At 38.3% G+C, this 18,826-nt stretch overlaps 1 protein-coding gene across 1 annotated transcript; it reads left to right on the top strand.

Moving 5' to 3' along the window:
- Positions 1–1,298: 1,298 nt before the first annotated feature.
- LOC128867895 (uncharacterized) lies at positions 1,299–18,097 on the top strand. Its single transcript, XM_054109479.1, has 4 exons — positions 1,299–1,601; positions 12,814–12,893; positions 12,985–13,147; positions 17,660–18,097. Exons 1-4 carry the CDS (start codon positions 1,478–1,480, stop codon positions 17,743–17,745), a joined length of 453 nt encoding a protein of 150 aa, XP_053965454.1. The 5' UTR covers positions 1,299–1,477; the 3' UTR covers positions 17,746–18,097.
- Positions 18,098–18,826: the final 729 nt, after the last annotated feature.

Below are 18,826 nucleotides of genomic sequence, written 5' to 3'. Positions count from 1 at the left end.
AAATCAGGTTGTGTGTTTCATTCACTAAAAAGTTATTGTAGGGTGAACGCAGACTTTGTGGGGCATGTGTATGTATATATAATTCCATTTACCCTTCTTGTTTTAATGAGAATTAGACGGCGAACGAATCTTCTTTGAGGCTACGCAACTTTCGATAGGATTGGGTATGCCCCTTTGGAAAATGCGTTAGATGAGACGAAAGTTTAAGCTCCCTACGCTCCACTAGGCAGATTTATTTTATAAATAAATAAAATTAGTTTAACAAACAGTTTGTTCTGTTTCCAAGCCATCCAAAACCACAACAAGTCAAGCAAAATCATCGACTGTATTAAAACATACATAAACATACTCATTTCCCACCGGAGCAGCATCAAAATCATGTGGATACCTGGGCACTCCGGCATCTAGAGTAACACACTGACAGATACAATTGCCAAGGACATTTCCATTACACCAACAATCACATCTGAAGTCATCCTACCCAGCGACATATACCGACTTATTCATGAACAGAGGCAAACGTAGTTACTTCGTGAATGGTCGTATTATAAACACCGAACACCGTTATTCGAACATTAAGCTCAAACGAACAAAACCTCCCTATCCTTCATCGGTACCCACCAACCACATTACCCCATACACACGGCGTCATCTATGCACACGGCTCCGTACTGAGCACACCATAATAACTAGCGCACACTTATTACTTGGTAGTATATCCAACAGCTGTCCCTTCCCTGCCAAGCCACAGCCAGTGTGCATCATCTACTGGTATCCTGCCCAGAACTTGCTTCTCAAAGGCACTACCACTTCAGCAACACAGATCCTCTTAAACTTTTAAAAGATGCCACTGAAGATAACATAAAACATTTACACATTTGTAAAGGACACCGACCTACTCCGTCTTATCTGATCCAATAGACATCACCAGCCAGCCGAAAGCCTTTGCTGCTAGCACTGCGTTTGCTCGAGTTTACTAATAATTTTATTATCATGTAAGCTAAATTAAAAATAAAATAAAATAAATAAATCGGATATCATAGTAAAGACGAACAAACTCAATGTAATGGACGCTGTGTTGTTTGAGAGCAATTTTCTCTAACTTTGTGCTTCCGATTACAAGCTAAAATTTTGTTATCAAGCCTCCCATAGAGTCCCAGAATGATGCGAAGCTCTTGCAAACTGCTTAAGCTCTCAGCTAAGTTACTTGCTGTACTCTCGCATGCATGATTTTTTAAAATCCAGCAGCTGCCACCTAGACGATCTCACTCAGCCAGCCAAGCATGTTCAGTCTCAATTGAGAAATTGATCATGTGTGAATAATAAACAATTGAATCATGTGAATTGTTTAGAACTTTGTGCGGCTTTCGAAATACTCTAAGCTTACATATGTACATACATTAGTACGTGGAAATTTCAAAGAATTTGAACACTAATTTTTATTCTTTTGGTAACCAGTTTGTAAAAACAAGTGAAGATGCCCAAATTCGCTGCGGACAAATCGCTATGCAATATCAGCCTGCGTAATGCCTGCCTGGGCATAGCGATATTCTGTCTGGTCATATTGGTGCTGGGTGTCGTAATGATACTGGTCCGTGGCGGTAAGTGAAAACAAAAAGGCAGAGAACGTTAATGTACAGAGAATGTAATGTAATATAATACATTCACGTTCTCTGCAAAAGGGCTATCGGATGAAATGGTGAAACAAAAGAGAAAACAACAAACAAATAGATATGGAAACTAATGGCTGCTTTAAGTATAAATAATGCAAAAACATCATTTTTGGTAAATTCAAGCCAAGATTTACAAAAAAAAAGATAAAATGCTATGAACCATTAGTTGTCAAAATGGACAGACTTTAATCAAAATAACGGAAATACATATGTACATACATATATCAAATGCTCCTTAAGTGCTTGAATAAGAGACGGTAATTCCACTAAACAAATACTAAGCAAATAAAGTTGCAAGCCAGCACTTTGTTGTTGCAGAATATCTGGCACGCATAGTGGTCGCAAATTGCATCAAAACATTTCGCAAGCCACAAACCGCTGAAGGTAGTATAGGCGCGATGTTTGCTTTGTATTGAGATTCTGTGTTGCTTTTTTTGTGTTGTTTTGTTTTTTGTTTTTGCTTGTGGTTTCACCTTCTTCTTCTGTATATAGCGAACATTAATGATCTCTGATATACTGTTTATTTTTTTGTTTTTTTAAACTGATGAAACTGAGACGTAATACGTGGGTGGCCGCAGCATTAAATTTCTTCGATATTTTGCGCTAAAACATGAATTATAGTAAGAATCGCATTCGGTTGTTTCAGCACTGCTGATTACACAAAAATTGTTGTTGTGTTTTGTTGATTTCATTTGCCACTTGTTGACATCATTGCTAGCTTTGCTGTTTGTTTATTGCTTAATGGTTTTTTTTTCTTTTGTGTTTTCTGCTTCTCATTGTTCTTTACCACTTTGCAATTTCGTTATACTTGGCGTGGTGTGGTGAGGTGGGCGTCGACAACATCGCTCTGGCATCCCCATCGCATCGACGCTGAGAATTTGGGGCTTGTTGTTGTTTTAACAGCATAGGTAGCCCTGTCTGTGTAGGCATATCATCGGTCGTCTTCGTCTAGCTCATCTAGGGGTAGGCCCAGGAAGCATGCTGTTTCGACAGGTTGGGTCCAGAGGGAGAGGGGGGTTAGATGAGTCGGTTTGAGGGGGCATGTGAAGAGGTGGTTAGTGTCGTGCGGGGTACCTTCACATGCCGGACATGTGTTTGGTATGTCGGGGTCGATTCTGGATATGTAGGAGTTTAACCTGCTACAGTATCCAGAACGTAATTGTGTCAGTGTTACACGAGTCTCACGGGGAAGCTGGAGTCGTCTGCAATCGGTGGTGGTTGGACTCAGATTACTGCATTCACAGGACGGGAGTTCATGAAGGTGGTAACGGTCTCCCGGTGGATGTCGTTTATTGACTGTCTAAATACTGTCCGGTCCAGTAGGTTGCGGTCAGTTTTGTCCTAGATTTCGTCAGCGTAGTCTAAGAGGTGTCTCCTGACGTGCCTGGTAGGCGGCTCAGGCTCAAGCAGGTGTCTGCAGGGGTGAAACCTGCGGTAGCATCCCAGCAGGAATTGCTTGCTGAGCAGTTTGTTGTGCTCCGCTACTGGGAGCATTTGTGCCTCGTTATGTAGATGTTGAATCGGGGACATCAGGAGGCACCCGGTCGCTGTCCGAATGGCGGTATTCTGACATGTCTGTAGCTTTGTCCACTGCGAATCACTAGTTCCAGGCGACTAGACAGGCGCAGCATAGTTTAAAACCGGCCGGCCAATTGCCTTAAATGTCGAAAGCAACAGTTCTTTGTCTTTGCCCCAAGTGCTGCTGGCCAGCGATTCGAGGACCTTGTTGCGATTTTGGACTTTAGTGGCAATTGCGGTTGTGTGCGCAGAGAAGGAGAGCAAGCTGTCAAAGGTTACACCCAAAATTTTGGGGTTATTTACCGTCGGAATTGGTGTGTCATCGACTTTTACCTTAAGGGACAGCTTGACCTCTTTTGTCCAGGTGGTAAAGAGGGTCGCCGTGGACTTGGTGGGGGAAAGTTGTAGATTCCTCGCAGTGAAAAAGCGAGAACGGTCGGTGAGGTAGTTGTTCACTTTGGAACACAGGCCATCGATGTCATTGCCCGACGCCATTATCGTGCAGTCATCAGCGTATGAGATCAGGGAAACTCCCGCTGGTGGTTGGGGGAGCTTCGAGATGTAGAAGTTGAACAGCAAGGGAGAAAGGACACTACCCTGCGGTACACCTTGCTTAATCTTTCTCTGCTTTGAAGTTTGATCGCGAAATATCACTGACGAGTGCCGACCGCTCAGATAGTTTGCGGACCACCTCTTCAGCCCTGGCGGGAGTGTCGACTGGTAAATATCATCTAGTAGCGTGGAATGGCTGACTGTATCGAAAGCCTTCTTCAGGTCCAACGCTACTAGGACAGTCCTCTCGCAGGGGCGGTTTTGGTTAAGCCCGCGATTTATCTGGGCGTTTATGGCGGTGAGTGCAGTGGTGGTGCTGTGCACTCGTCGGAATCCGTGCTGATGTGGGGCTGGGGCCAGGTGTTTCGTATAGAGTGGGAGTAGGAGGGCTTCAAGTGTCTTCACTACTGGGGAAAGGAGAGTTATCGGCCTATAAGACTCCCCTTGGTTGGCGGGTTTCCTAGGTTTCAGTAGTGGGACCACTCTCCCTGCTTTCCACTTTTCAGGGATGATGAGAGTGGCCAGGGACAGATTGAAGACCCTTGTGAGGAATCCTACTCCCAGGGGTCCCAGATGCTTCAGCATCAGCGCGTTTAATCCGTCAGGGCCAATGGCTCTCGATGATTTCGACTTGTTGATGGCCCCCTGAACCTCATCACTGGAGAAAGTAAGTGGCGCACTGTCGTTCGTCAGTTTGTGCAGCCTTCTGGTAGCGCGACGTTTGGTTCTGTCGCCCAGAGGATGCAGTATGAAAAGCCGGCTAAAATAGCTCGCGCATCTCTTCGGGTCCGACGAAGTGCAACCGTTGAAGGTGATAGCCACCTTGCCGTTGTGCTTCGTCGGGTTCGACAGGGACCTAACGGTGGACCAGAGCTTACTCACCCCAGAGGTGAGGTTACAAGTCTTCAGGTGCTCAACCCATTTGGTCCGCTTATGCTGATTTACCAATTGCCGGATCTCCAAATTGAGATCCCTTATGCGGGGATCCCCGGGATCGGCCTGGCGTAGGTGGTCACGCTCGTTTGCTAAACTGGCTGCTTCGGCTGGGAAATGAGGACGAATGTCCTTGTAACTTTCAGCTGGAATGACGCTAGCCGCAGCAGCTGTGAGCTCCTCGCGGAATGCGCGTTCGCTTACGCGCACATCAGTGGGGATGGGAAGAGAGGCGAAGGTGTCCTCGGTGAATTCCGTGAAGCCGGCCCAATTAGCTTTTTTAAAGTTAAAATAGGACCGGTGATTCGCGGAAACGAAGTCGGCAAGTCTCTCAATCGAGATGATAATGGGCAAGTGGTCTGATGCAAGCGATAGCATAGGTCGCCACGTTATGCTATTTATCAGACCCGCGTTAGCTATTGTTAGGTCAGGCGAGCTGCTGCAATTGCCCACTACCATGGTGGTGGCGTCGTCGTTCACAGTGCTGAATTTGGCGCTCATTGTCTGTGTATGCATAAATAACGCTCAAATTAGTTCATTTCGACTTTTAAATTTGTCAAATAAATTAAAAAGAAATGACATCATTCCCCATTCTTCAAAACAGCAAACGAAATGGAAAACAAATTGTTTTCAGTTTTAATTGTTATGAAAAAATAATAAAAAAAAGTATTCCTTCCACAATCTGCTCATAGACGTATGGAGAGTAAAATGTAAAGTATGTATGTACATATGTACACTAGGCCGGGTCGATTTGTGAGGAGGCAAAAAAATCGCCCATTGCTCTGTGAAAATCATATTCTAGGGATCAAAATAAGAAACTTTGCCGAAGGAACCATACCTCTAAAACGAATTCTGATGTCCCCCAATTTGTGTCGAACTTTTTAGTTTCTTTTCTCATGTAAAGGCCAAAAATGGTGATATTTTGAAATGATTGTATGGGGAACCCCCCAGGGGAGTTCCAGGGGGTGTGCCACTGGCATGGGTGGTTCGGCCGTCCAAAGTTAGTGGGGGTCGGTCAAACATTTGGACTCGATTGGAGCACTCTAAATGGGTCAAACTGGGATTTTTCGTCCGACCCAAATTGGGGGACATCAGAATTCGTTTTAGAGGTATGGAGTCTTCGGCAAAGTTTCTTATTTTGATACCTAGAATACGATTTTCACAGAGCAATGAGCGATTTTAATGTACACATATCGTGGTCAACAAAGAGGCAGACTGTTGCATTGTCGAGCATTGACGCGGAGTTGATATCCATTATAGCTGATAGATGGGGAAGCTTTATGTACAAAGTCTCTACAAATAAACATAATTAAAAAAAAAAATTGGTTGGGAAGCCAACGATGTCCATATTCTGCGATAACAAGAATGCCATTCAAGTGGCATTGAATAAATCCTACTCCCACACCTAAACATATACACATAAAGACGAAATGTATTCGTCAACTTATTAAACATAAGCAAGTAATTTTGAAGTATTTACTTACCAGCTCATTTAGGTCACAGGACACAGAGGTAATAACTAGAAACGAAGCAAGATGATAGATTACTGGGTTTGCCAATAACTGTGCTGAAAAACAAAGTTGTGTGGGTAACTACGGCTGCCACGTAACGGGGGGATTCGCGAGCCGAATTCTGCACTATCGTTTCACATGTATTCACATACTCGTAAAATTTGTCGTTGTTGAGACGGCAGCGAAGTGTCATTGGTCGATTTTTTTCGTATAACACCAACATATTCTTAGTATTTTCGTAAACAAACAGATTCGTTACCCGAACTACGTCAGTCCATCCGCCAATCAGCTCATTCTCATTCGTTGAGAGCCGGCCAACGGTCTGATTTTGGCCACACCATTAAAAATCTTTTCACCATAAGGCACGAACTAGCGAATCTCCCCTTGCTTGATATAGGACAACACACCACCAAGGGGAAGCTTAGAAGTCGTTCTGGTACCACTACGAGACCTCCAAAAGGCAGATATCTACAGCCAACCAGAGCTGTTGATATAATGAAGAAGATTTATGGGGTTTAGATTGGCCGGCTGTCGAGAAAAGGAGCACCCAGTGACCAATCGTTTAGCTGCCATCCCGGACATTTACGGAGAAAGTGCTCTAGAGTCTCCTTCTCTGAAAGGTCTTCACAGCTTCTCCAATGAGGGTTAAATGGTAACCCTAGCTTTTTCGCGTGTGTCCCGATCGTCCAGTGACGGGTAAACACAGCTACGAGTTCGGAAATTAAATGGCGTGGAGTCTCCAGGACTTTCTGAGTCCTCCGTATATTATACTGAGGCCAAAGGGTTTTCGAAGTAGCACATGAAAAAATGGAGCTCCATCTTTTCTGTGCTTTCCTGAAAAATAGTTTGTACCAACTATCAGAGGGATGCCAATGACTGGGTAGGAGGTCTCTGAAGCCAATTCAGTCCCCTTAAAGACGTAAGTTGGCACCAAATTATGGGGCTACGCCAGACGAAGTCCCTACTGGAGCGGTCCACTGGTCCACTGACTTCTATCGTTTATGCGACGTTATAGCGCGAAGAAAGTTAAGACATCTCGGCCGAATGCGGCTGGAAGAAAGGCACATACGCTTAGCCTAACCCAACCCTATCTTAGATTTATTAAGGAATCTGGGGGTTTGGATGAGGCACATAAAAAGCATTGATCCCATACAGCTCGTAAAAAAAATATATGTAGCACCTAAGCACTTTAACAATTTTGTATATGCATTTATTTTTTTTAATTTAATAATTTTTTATGAAAATATAGCTCATTGTCCAACAGCAACCCAATATGGTTGCCAAATTTCAATCTTTATACAAAAATTGGAAAACTTCGAAAAATGTTCATCAAATTTTTATCCATAATTTTTTTTTTTGGATATGGAAAAAATACGCAGCACCGTCAAGAAAAAAATTATACAAAATCAACGAGATTTTGTAGCAACTTCGAACTTGCACTTTATTATACTAAAATTTAGTGGGTTATAAAATTGCGTGCCAAAAATTTTGTTTTTTAATTCTGATTAAAAAGTTTGAGATTTTGATGAACATTTTCTAATTTTTCTAATTTTTATATATTATATAGTTTGAAATGTGCGCTGATATGATTTTTTGCTAGACAATGAGTCATAGTTGTATAAAAAACAAATCAAAAATAATAATGAACATTAAAACGAAAAAAGATTCTAAATTGGTAAAAATGTTGAGGTGTTATATATGTACTTCTGCTCAAATATGAACGAGACTGATTTAATAAAACACAAACGGTTAATTATTGTTCAACTTTTATTTTATCTCCTTCAAAGTAATCACCATTGGAGGCGATACACATATGCCAACGTTTTTTCCAATCATCATAGCATTTCTGGAAGGCCGATTTCGGTATGGATTTCTGTTCCTTCTTCGAATTCTCTTTTATGACTTCAATTGTCTCAAAATGTTTTCCACGGAGCGGCAACTTGAGCTTGGGAAACAGGAAAAAGTTACATGGAGCCATATCAGGCGAATACGGTGCTTGCGGAACAAGACGTGATATGTGAGCTGGTGCATTATCGTGATGCAAGAACCATGACTTGTTGTCCCACAATTCCTTCCTTTTAAGACGAATGTTCTCGCGCAAACGCTTTAAAACGTCTAAATAATATTCAGCGTTAACCGATTATGCGATTTGTGCGATTTTCAAGCACAATTTCCTTTACTTTTCCGATGTTTTCGTTGTTTACTGATGTTGCTGGACGACGTTCATGAGGCAAGTTTTCAACCGATGTACGGCCCTCTTTTAACGATTTGTACCACTGGAAAACACGTGCACGCGATAGAGCAGAGTCTCCATAGGTTGTCTGCAACATTTTTAAGGTGTCTGAAGCCGAAACTTTGTTGGAATAACAAAATTTCAAACAAATTCTTTGTTCAACTTGAATTTCCATCGTTAAATTCGAAGAACACACTCGAGCTTGACTTGTTTACAGTAGCACAGAAAACAAAATATGTGACATATCACGCTGAAATTGGCCATGTAAGCTTATAACAGTCCTACCATCCAACAAAAAATTTATTTTTGCCATATGTCATCCGCGGACCGTTTTATTGATAAAGTCTCGTTCATATTTGAGCAGAAGTATATATCGCTCATTTGCTGCAACGTCGTCATAACTCAAAAATCGCAAAATTTTAGTTAACATCACTAATATATCGGAAATAATATGTTTGATCAACTGACAAAGTGTTATATCCGAAGTTTTAACATTTCACGCAGCATCGCGATAGATGCCTTTCGCTCTAATTACATATCCTATTGCGTCGTATTTGCAACAACGTATTATCTCAGTTGTGCGTCGGCTTTTGTGTGGTTAACATAGTGCAGTTCTCTAGAAAAGTGTCATATTTCGTTTTGTGACAATATTAATAAAAGGTAAGTTCAGTTTTATATCTCTTTCTCTATCGTGTGTATTGCATTATTTTAAGATATGACGTTGTGCATGTACAAATTTGAGTGAATTCCTGTAGTGTTTTTGAGTGTTATGACGTTTTTGCAGAAAATAATAATTTTTATTTCAGTACTATTTTGTTTTGAAACACTATTACAAATAAGATGTATTGGTGAAGCCATAGTGTATTAAAGAACTATTCACTGTTATGACATTCTTGCACTAAATATTTTTTAAGTATAAATTATTTGCTATGAATCATTTCCATTTATGTCAGTATTGTTGTCATTTTTAGTCAAAAAATAATGGAAACTAATTCTCGATCCGCCAAAATGGTGGGAATGGGTTTAAAAAACAAGATGGAAAGGGTAAAGAATGCCAGATAAAAAGTACATCAACAGTGAATTTTGTTGAAATGAAATCAGACTCATTAAGCTCGAGCTCATTTTCTGAGGATGATGACGATTCCGTACGTGATACCACATACATTCCACCCGATATTGTCAGTAAGAGTAACAGACCCCTATTATGAGCAACATTCGATCTTCGACTGTAGTCGAAAGTGCTGATCGAACGAATTTTCATTTGGTATTATGGTGCTCATTCGTTGAAGAATAGGACTATTGTGAATTTCGATCGCTCGACGCATTTACAATAGATAATTTTTTCTCAGCTGATACAGCAAATCAAAATAAAAGAAAAACCGATTGTGTTGAAATTCTTTGCTAACATTATTTTTAAAAGGTAAAAAAAGTATTTTTTGTGAAAATGAGTACAACGGAGTTGTGGTTCGACGATTCATCGGACGATGAAAGATTAGTGGAACTAGCTAGAAGTAGGAAACAGTTGAGGGACGCATCCAACCACCTAGAAATGGCTTCCACTGAGTAAATTTAGAGCTTTCAAAATGTGTTGACGTACTTAATATTACAGAAATTTCCTTACAGATTTTTAAAGAACTTTAGATTGTCTAAAGAGCCGTTTGTGAACCTACTGTCCAGTACAGAAAACCAGTTGCAGCAGTGCACCCGAGCCAAATTGATTCCAAATATTTTAAAGCTAGCCACAGTTCTGCGAGTTTGTGCTCAGGGATCGTACCAATTGAGTATTGGTAATGAAGGTATGCTAGGACTTGCTCAACCCAATGTGTACGATGATGCTGAAGATATTGAAGTGGAGTCAAATAACGGAGAATTAGAAAACATAAGAAATGAAATTTTGAGAATATTATAGAAAAATCTAAAAAGTATTAAATAGAAACCTTTACACCACACTTTCTGTTTCATTTTTGTTATAAATTTTCTTTATTCAATTATTCGTCATTCGAAAAAAATATGAAAATGTATTTCTATAAACATCACAAAAAAAAACCATTATTAAGCTTAATCCATTTTGCTGCCGTTCTCACTGGTGGTCCCAAGCAATTCAGCTCCGTTGTAAATTCCTCCCATTTTTTTGCTGCTTGAAGTTTGGTGCAAATCCCTTTTGCGAATTGTGGATTCGCCTTTCTAATTGTTGTTTGGTATTCACGACTTTCGCCCCGCATAATATTAACAAAATTAGTATATATTTATTATTTGGTTACTATAAAACCATAAATAATCGCAAACAACTTACACTTTAACAAGTTTTCCCACTATACGCTACACGATCGAAAGCAAAATTGCATTCGACTCTAAATTCGGTAAACAACGAAAATTTCGATAGAGTTGCACCGCTCATAATACCAAATTGACATTCGATTTTCGATCTTCGACAACCAGCGAATATCGAAGATCGAATACAACTCATAATAGGGGCCACAGTCACTGCGAACCAAATTCAACATCAGACAGTTCTGAGGCTAACACAACCGACGTCGAAACTCCGATGATTTTAACGAGTCCACTAAAAAAAGGAGTAAAGCGTAAACGAAATGAGAGTAATTGGGTAAGAAATGTAAACAAAAAGTTGAGAAATAGTGGAAAAGAATACAAAATGAGGTCTACGTGTCAAAAAGTTCGAAAAGAGAGAAAAATTGAACCTCCATGTACAGAGAAGTGTAAGCGAAAATGTTTCGAAAAATTTACAGAAGAAGAACGGATGGTAATTTTTGGATCATACTGGTATTTGGCTATGTAGGAAAAATAGCCATTTAACGTTACGGAACTGTGCTTTGAAGATTCAATCAAAATTTTCCACAGTGGTGGTTCTGCAAGTTCGGCGCGATTCACCTAACACCATTCTCTTTAAAACATCTTATAACGAAAACGAATTTAAGGTGGCAAATAATATCATTAAAAAGAAAAACATGAAGGATATTACAATGACAAGAGCATTTTATACAAAACCTCAGATATCGGACCGAAAAAAAAGATCTGCTAGAATTGATACAGAAAAATCACATTCCTAAGTATTATAGACCTTTTTACGAGCAATTGTAATCCTTATTCAATTCATCTTTTTATTTAAAATGAATATTATTTTTTACGTGAATTTATGTTTCTTTATTTTATCTGAAGTAATATGCTAATTTTTATGCTACAATAAAATATGCTATGAATGCAATACATTTTATTTAATATCCATATTTTTTTCTCTTATAATGTTTAGTAAGGTGCAAATATAATACAGTCACAAGTCAGAATTTGCAATAGGTTTTCAGCTATAAAACTTTTTGTTATTTGCAGTAACGTCACAATTTTAATTATGTCAGACCATAAAACCAACGTCATAAGAAAAACTCGGAGTACTTTTGAAGCTACAGAAAAAGTCCATTATATTGTACATTTCAACCTTTAATTTACATATACGTCTTAACCAGGTTCTATTTCAGCAAATTTGACCATAATCTTCTTTTCATATACAATTTTAATATATATAAAGCAATTTAAAAACTGAAAAATGCGTCTCCTGTAAAATCACAATTTTTGAGTTATGACGACGTTGCAGCAAATGAGCGATATATATTTTTTTTTGCAGTATATCCTAAATGTATTTATAAAAGTAGAAGAACACTTTTCTCGTATTCCAGTAGATTTTGATTGTACTGATATCTTAACACGTTCGCGGATACTAAAAATTTCAGAGAGCTGCACAAATAGACAGGCAATTGTTTTTGAAACTATTTGTAATATCCTAAATCTGATTACACATATTTATATTATAAGAGTAGTCAGAACATCGTATTTTAACTGTTATATGAAAGTACTTAATGAATCAAGTGGTCATTACTTTAAAATGTTTATTAATTACAAAAACTTAAAGTTACATGGCTTTAAAATTCGAATGCTATAGCATTCACGTCCGCGAACGTGTTAAGAAGATTACCTTGCCTGCTACGGGCTTGCGCCATTTCGACTTGTTGCATATGCAATTGAACAAATTTGGAATGCTATCAATGCACCCATCGAGCGAGCCCAATAATGTCACCTAGTTGCTTTACTGTGTCACTTTAATAGCCATCAAATATAGGCGCTTGCATTCATACTTGGACTCTAAAGGCTCTAAAAGTGCAATATAGAAACGTTTCACTACGCCGTTGCTGCGGAGGATTATTTAGTTTTAGAAATGAAGAAAGAAGCTACCCATTTCCAAATTATTTTCCAAGAAGTCAGTTTGGTGTAATTTACATACACTCATGACAGTAGTAAAATTTCCATTAAGCTGAAAATATTCCCTATTTGCATATATTTATATTTATATTCATATATTTTGTTTTTCTTTATAAAATTTCAGGCTGGCACTTCACCTATACACTTATAGTTGAAATTATGCTGCTGATTAGTACCTTAGTATTGCTTTTCGGTGCCTTATTGGTAAGTAAAATATATTTATGAATTCAAAATGTTGTTATTCTTATTCAATAAAAATTACTTTTATGCTTTGCCTTTTAAACTATTTTCACAGAGTAACGCCTGGTTAGTCTTGGTTTGGCTTGTGGTTGCCGTGCTGTTCCTCATCTGCTGGTTAATTCAATTCTTTGGTGTAATTTTCAATTATGGAGATTTTCGCGCAACTGCGTCCTTCGACAACGTGTATATCAATATATTTGAAGACATTCTGGTGCTGGGTGAATATTTGCATTTATTTTTTAATTTTATCAAGATAGTGTTCAGATTGCGCGGGGCAATGTATGCCATTGTTTAGCGAAAAGAGGGAAATGTTGTAGTCGTGGCAGCAGAGAAAAAATTGCCTAAATCGGTGATGTCGTTAATTAACGTCAATGAGTTAATTTATTAGTAAATCCAAGAAAAACTCGTATGCTGTTTCTACGACGTTAAACCAAAGAAAATTGAGTGTAAATGAATCGATTGAATCAGATAAGTGAAGAACTGGTTAGCACGAGGGTTGCTATTTAGATTCTGTCAAAAAAATATCGGAAATTGTTCATTTAAAAAGCGCGCGTTACACATACAGTCTGGGTCAGAAGATAAGAACCTTCAAGATATATTTCGTTCTGCTTTTTGCTGCACAATAGTCCCACTCAAGGGCTACGCCGCCTGAGCTAACTCAGGTTAGTGTCTTGCGAAACTTTCCAGTAAACACAACCAAACCAAAATGAGTGAGAAGTGCGCGAAACGTTTTGAGGCGGTATTTTTATGCACGCATTCGAAAGAGGTGAAATTATCTTTCGCCGCGGCTGCAAAAGTAATTCGAAAATCTAAAAAGTTTGTTGTGATGTGGAATCAGCGGCATAAATAGATCGAAAATTTTGATGACCTTTCTGAGCGCAGCTTGAAGCGAGTGACGGCAAAGTGTAGAGTACCTTCACTTCACTTTCAAACTTCTTTCGAATTCTTTAAATATATTTTTAATAGGTAAATGAACTCAAACTTAAATTATTTAAACCATTTCAATGTCAATGCCATTGTTGTCAAATAAACACTTTAATTTCAATGACAAAATTCTTTTTCTTTTTTTTTTGAAACCCAAAACATAAGTAAACACATGGCGCACACCAAATACATTTTTTCTGTCATATGATACCTCACTCCAAAGCAAAACCATAGCTTACTGTCAAGTAAGTCTGCCTAAGCAAAATTTAAGTCAGCCTGAGCAAAATATTATTGTATAATCTTTTTTTTTAATTTATAATTTTGTTATTGATTTTTACTTGTAACAATGTTTAGTTGTAATTATATATTTTATTGATGAGAAGACAAAAAGAAAGTATAAAATAAAGCCATTCTATCAGAAGGCGGGCAATTCAGTCTTAGCCTGGTAGTTGGAAGGCAGTCATTTGCCCTAACTAAATTTAAAAAAATCTTTTACAATATTTAAAAGGAACCTTTAGTCGGCAGGTTTGCTCTAAAGCTCTTCCCCGATAATAAAGACTCGTCCCACTTTTTAAGTGGGAGCGTTCTTTGTGACTACGCCAAACACGATCAGTTCTTGCTAAACATTGGATAGATGTGTGTATCAACATCATCGAACGTCTACTGAAGGAGGCGAACATATCCTACCGTCCCACATCGTCAAAATCATTGCTCTCAGAAAAACACATTGAAAAACAAGAAAACAAGAAAATGGTGTCACAGTATTGAATTGGCCTTTCCAGTCCAGACGCCAACACCATTGAAAATGTGTGGGGAACTATGAAAACGCATCTTGCCAGAAGGTCAGTCCATGATTTAAAGCAACTCGTGCGTCAAGTTCGCAAAGTCTAGTCCTGTTTGTCGACGAGTCACCCAGAAAAACTGGTTGAAGATGCAACGAATGAAGAAGATGCCAGGCTTTACTCAACGATTGTGACTCGTAGTTTTTTACATACTTTCATGTAAACAAATTTTAAATATATATCTTTTATACTTCATGAATAATCGCCTTTCCTTTTTTCTGACACGGACTGTTTGTCTAAATTTTTTTTTGCCAATTTGGTCGCCCATATACGTCTTCAACGGATGAAAACGTCGACAAAGTCAAGGAAATTGAGCTGGAAAACCATCATTTAAGTTTGAGGGAGGTAGCTCCTGACTTTAGCGTGCGTCACGAATCAAATCGCAACATTTTACACCATCAACTGGGCATGAGACGCGTGGCTGCTCGACTCGTTCCAAAGGAGTTGAATTTCTTTCAAAAAAATCATCGGAAGACGGTGGCGGAAGACATGCTTGAGCAAGTGAATTCGGACCCAACGTTTATCCAGCGCATCATAACAGGTGATGAGACGTGGGTATATGAGTTTGACAAGCATACCAGTTAACCAGTCAACAAGGGTCTGAATGGTGCTATCCACATGAGCCGAAACCCAAAAAACCACATCAAAGTCGGTCAGAAGTGAAAGTCACGCTACTCGTTTTCCTTGATTGTCATGGTGTTGTGCGCTCGAAATTCGTTCCAAAGATTTTACGGTAAACAAAGAATATTATTTGGCAGTTTTGCAACTTTTGAGAGAGAATGTGCGTAGGAAACGGTGCAATTTGTGGAAAGAAAACTCATGGATCTTGCACCATTATAACACACCGTCTCACAAGGCTCATATTGTGAACACTTTTTTGACCAAAAAGAGGTTGTCTGTAAAGTCGGTTTACTGACGATAGTTTAACGTGATAACGTCATAAGAAAATACTGATTGAATGGTTGCATTTTTCAAAAGAAAATTTTAATTTTATTTGTTTGATAGATATTTTGTATGGATATAGAGAATGAGTTAACATTAACATAACATAATATACAATACTTTAACATAACAAAACATAACATAACATAACATAACATAACATAACATAACATAACATAACACAACATAACACAACACAACACAACACAACACAACACAACACAACACAACACAACACAACACAACACAACACAACACAACACAACACAACACAACACAACACAACACAACACAACACAACACAACACAACACAACACAACACAACACAACACAACACAACACAACACAACACAACACAACACAACACAACACAACACAACACAACACAACACAACACAACATAACATAACATAACATAACATAACATAACATAACATAACATTACATAACATAACATAACAAATTACCCCGTATTAAAGCACTTATCAACAGCTTTCATTTGATACCCATATTGTACATACACAACCAAAGGTTACCCGGGTCCACGTTTTGACCTATATCTCGAGACCCCAGTCACGGAGCGGCATGAAAAATACTCTGTACTAAAGCATTCACCAACAGCTTCCATTTGATATCCATATTGTACAAACACATTCTAGGGTCCACGTTTTGGTCTCTATCTCGAGACCCTAGTCTCGGAGCGGCATGAAAAATACTCTGGACTAAAGCATTCACCAACAGCTTCCATTTGATACCCATATTGTACATACACATCCGAAGGTTACCCGGGTCCACGTTTTGACCTATATCTCGAGCCCTATTTCCAAAATAAAATATAATCCATGTTACTCGTGGAGGATGTAGCTTTCGAATGGTGAAAGAATTTTTAAAATCGGTCCAGTAGTTTTTGAGCCTCTTCATTACAAACAAATAAAGTTTTCCTCTTTATAATATTAGTATAGACAACATATCTTATAATGTATATGGTAAATATTGCCATACATCTTTTCCTTCATATATAATAAAAAAATTAATAATAATAACATTAAAACAACAGGTATTATTAACAAACTTGGTTTTATTTTAAATTCTTCAAGTGAATCAAATTAATAATAATCAATAAGAAGGCATATGCAAATACAAATACGTGAATTTATATATGTACATATGCGCATATACATACATATATACGCTCACTTAAGTAGGAGAGAGCAAGATGTCGAACGTTGCCGTTCGTTAGCTTTGTCGTTCGTTCCGTGCTTTCGCTTGCAGTTCATTCAATGCAATAAGCAAGGTAACGACAAATGAGCAAGGTAACGGCAATGAGCAAGGTAACTACATATGAGCAAGGTAACACTAATGAGCAAGGTAACGACACATTTTTTCGTGCGTGCAGCCTGTTAAATCGAATTATAAGACGTTATCACGTCAAAACTCATCAAATATCACCGAACAACCACCGTATTCACCGGATTTAGCCAGCCCCCTGTCTTTTTCCCAACACTTAAATTGTCACTCCGCGGATGCCGCTTTGAGTCGATAGAGGCAATTAAGGAGAATTCGCTGAAGGAGCTGAAGAATATCTCTTCAAACGCGATTAAAAGGTGTTTTGATGACTGATGCTAATCGTCGGCATACGTGTATTGCTTCGAATGGAGCTTATTTTGAAGGCGACAAAATAAATTTTGAAGATTAAACAACTATTTTGCGTTTTATTGAACAGTTCCCGCTACTTTTTGGACAGAATGTATACCTTCAAAAACTTCTCTGAAAAAACTTTATGCGAAATCAAATATAACTATACAAAATCCTCACCAAAAAATGTTTGTTATGTTTTTATTTCATTTTTTCATTTCCCACTCCACGCACCTTTGCCTTTAGATAGTCGCACAGCGCTCGTATGTATACATATACATATGTGGTTTTTTTGGCTTTTTTTTTTGTTGGTGTTTTGTGTGTGAATTTGATTCCCATAAGTTCCATGAGTTAAACATTTCTTATTTTTCATTCTTTGATTTCAGTGATTTTGTGTTATTTCGCGTATCTGGTCTACTCCTATTTCCATCAGTTGAGGAACAAGCAGTCCGCTACATCTCACGACGTGTAGTTTCAATACTTATATTTAAATACTTATATAAATTATATGTGCTTATGCATAAGTGTACCAATGTGAGAACAAATATTGTACAAAAACACCAAATTATTAATATCCTTTTTCATTTATGCCGCAATGCAGACACCAAAACTTATGCATTAAGAAATTTTATATTTTGTATGCCATTATTGCTCGCTTGACCGAGAAAAAAAGATTGTAACACATTTTAAAATAGTTACACACTTAATATGCATTTTTACAATTTTTTATATATATGTGTGTGTATCTTTTAAAATTTACGTATATATGTGGGAGCATTGTCAACTTTGTTACTGTAATTAATAAGCAAAATAAAAGAAAAATACATGGCAGTTGTTGTTTTTATTAAGAGGATTTATATAATTTGTTTCAAAGTCCAGCTCGGTTAGTGCATTCTTCTTCTGGTGGAGCAAAATACGATGATGACGTCAGAGAAAAAAAAAATTTTAAAAGCCCAGGTAGCCTTAGAAGACGTCAAAAATTTCAAGTTGCCCTGGTTAACTAACGATTCACTAGAGAGGGCTAGTTTACTGGGGCGGAAGACGTTGCTCGGAGAAAGTCCGAGTCATTCCGGTAACGTGGCACCGGCTGCCATGGGAATGTAACTTCTTTCAGTAAAAATGCTATAACTCCCTCAATTTCAGTGAGCTTTGATTGCTTTGAAATTTCGGCAAAATTGAGGGAGTTATAGCACTTTTACTGAAAGAAGCTAACCAGGACACCACCAGGACACCAGAAACTAGGTACTAGGGAGGCTAATTTGACCGATTTTTCGTTTTAACCAGATTGTTCTGTTTTTAACATATTTGAAAAGGTTGACGCCTTCTGTCAAAATTTCAAGCAAATCAGACGAAAACTGAGGGAGTTATGCAACTTTGGCCTGAAAGTATTTGACTGAATTTATTCACTGAAGGTCAAATGAACAACGGAAACGAACTCAACCTTAAAAACGTTTGGGGTTTTCCAATTTATATTTTTATTTATTATTATAGGCAGATTTTTAAGTGTATGTACAGGCAAATATTTATTATACAATGAAATATTAATAAATGAT

Source organism: Anastrepha ludens, chromosome 6 (assembly GCF_028408465.1).
Source record: "Anastrepha ludens isolate Willacy chromosome 6, idAnaLude1.1, whole genome shotgun sequence".
In the NCBI taxonomy this organism is placed as follows: Eukaryota; Metazoa; Arthropoda; class Insecta; order Diptera; family Tephritidae; genus Anastrepha; species Anastrepha ludens.
The sequence above is the reverse complement of the archived record's forward strand: the minus strand, read 5'-3'. Positions and strand labels throughout refer to the sequence as shown.

Coding starts and splice junctions, on each gene's coding strand:
- LOC128867895 (XM_054109479.1), top strand. CDS start 1,478: ATGCCCAAATTCGCTGCGGACAAATCGCTATGCAATATCAGCCTGCGT. Junction 1,602..12,813: donor AATGATACTGGTCCGTGGCG/GTAAGTGAAAAC, acceptor ATAAAATTTCAG/GCTGGCACTTCACCTATACA. Junction 13,148..17,659: donor TGAAGACATTCTGGTGCTGG/GTGAATATTTGC, acceptor CTTTGATTTCAG/TGATTTTGTGTTATTTCGCG.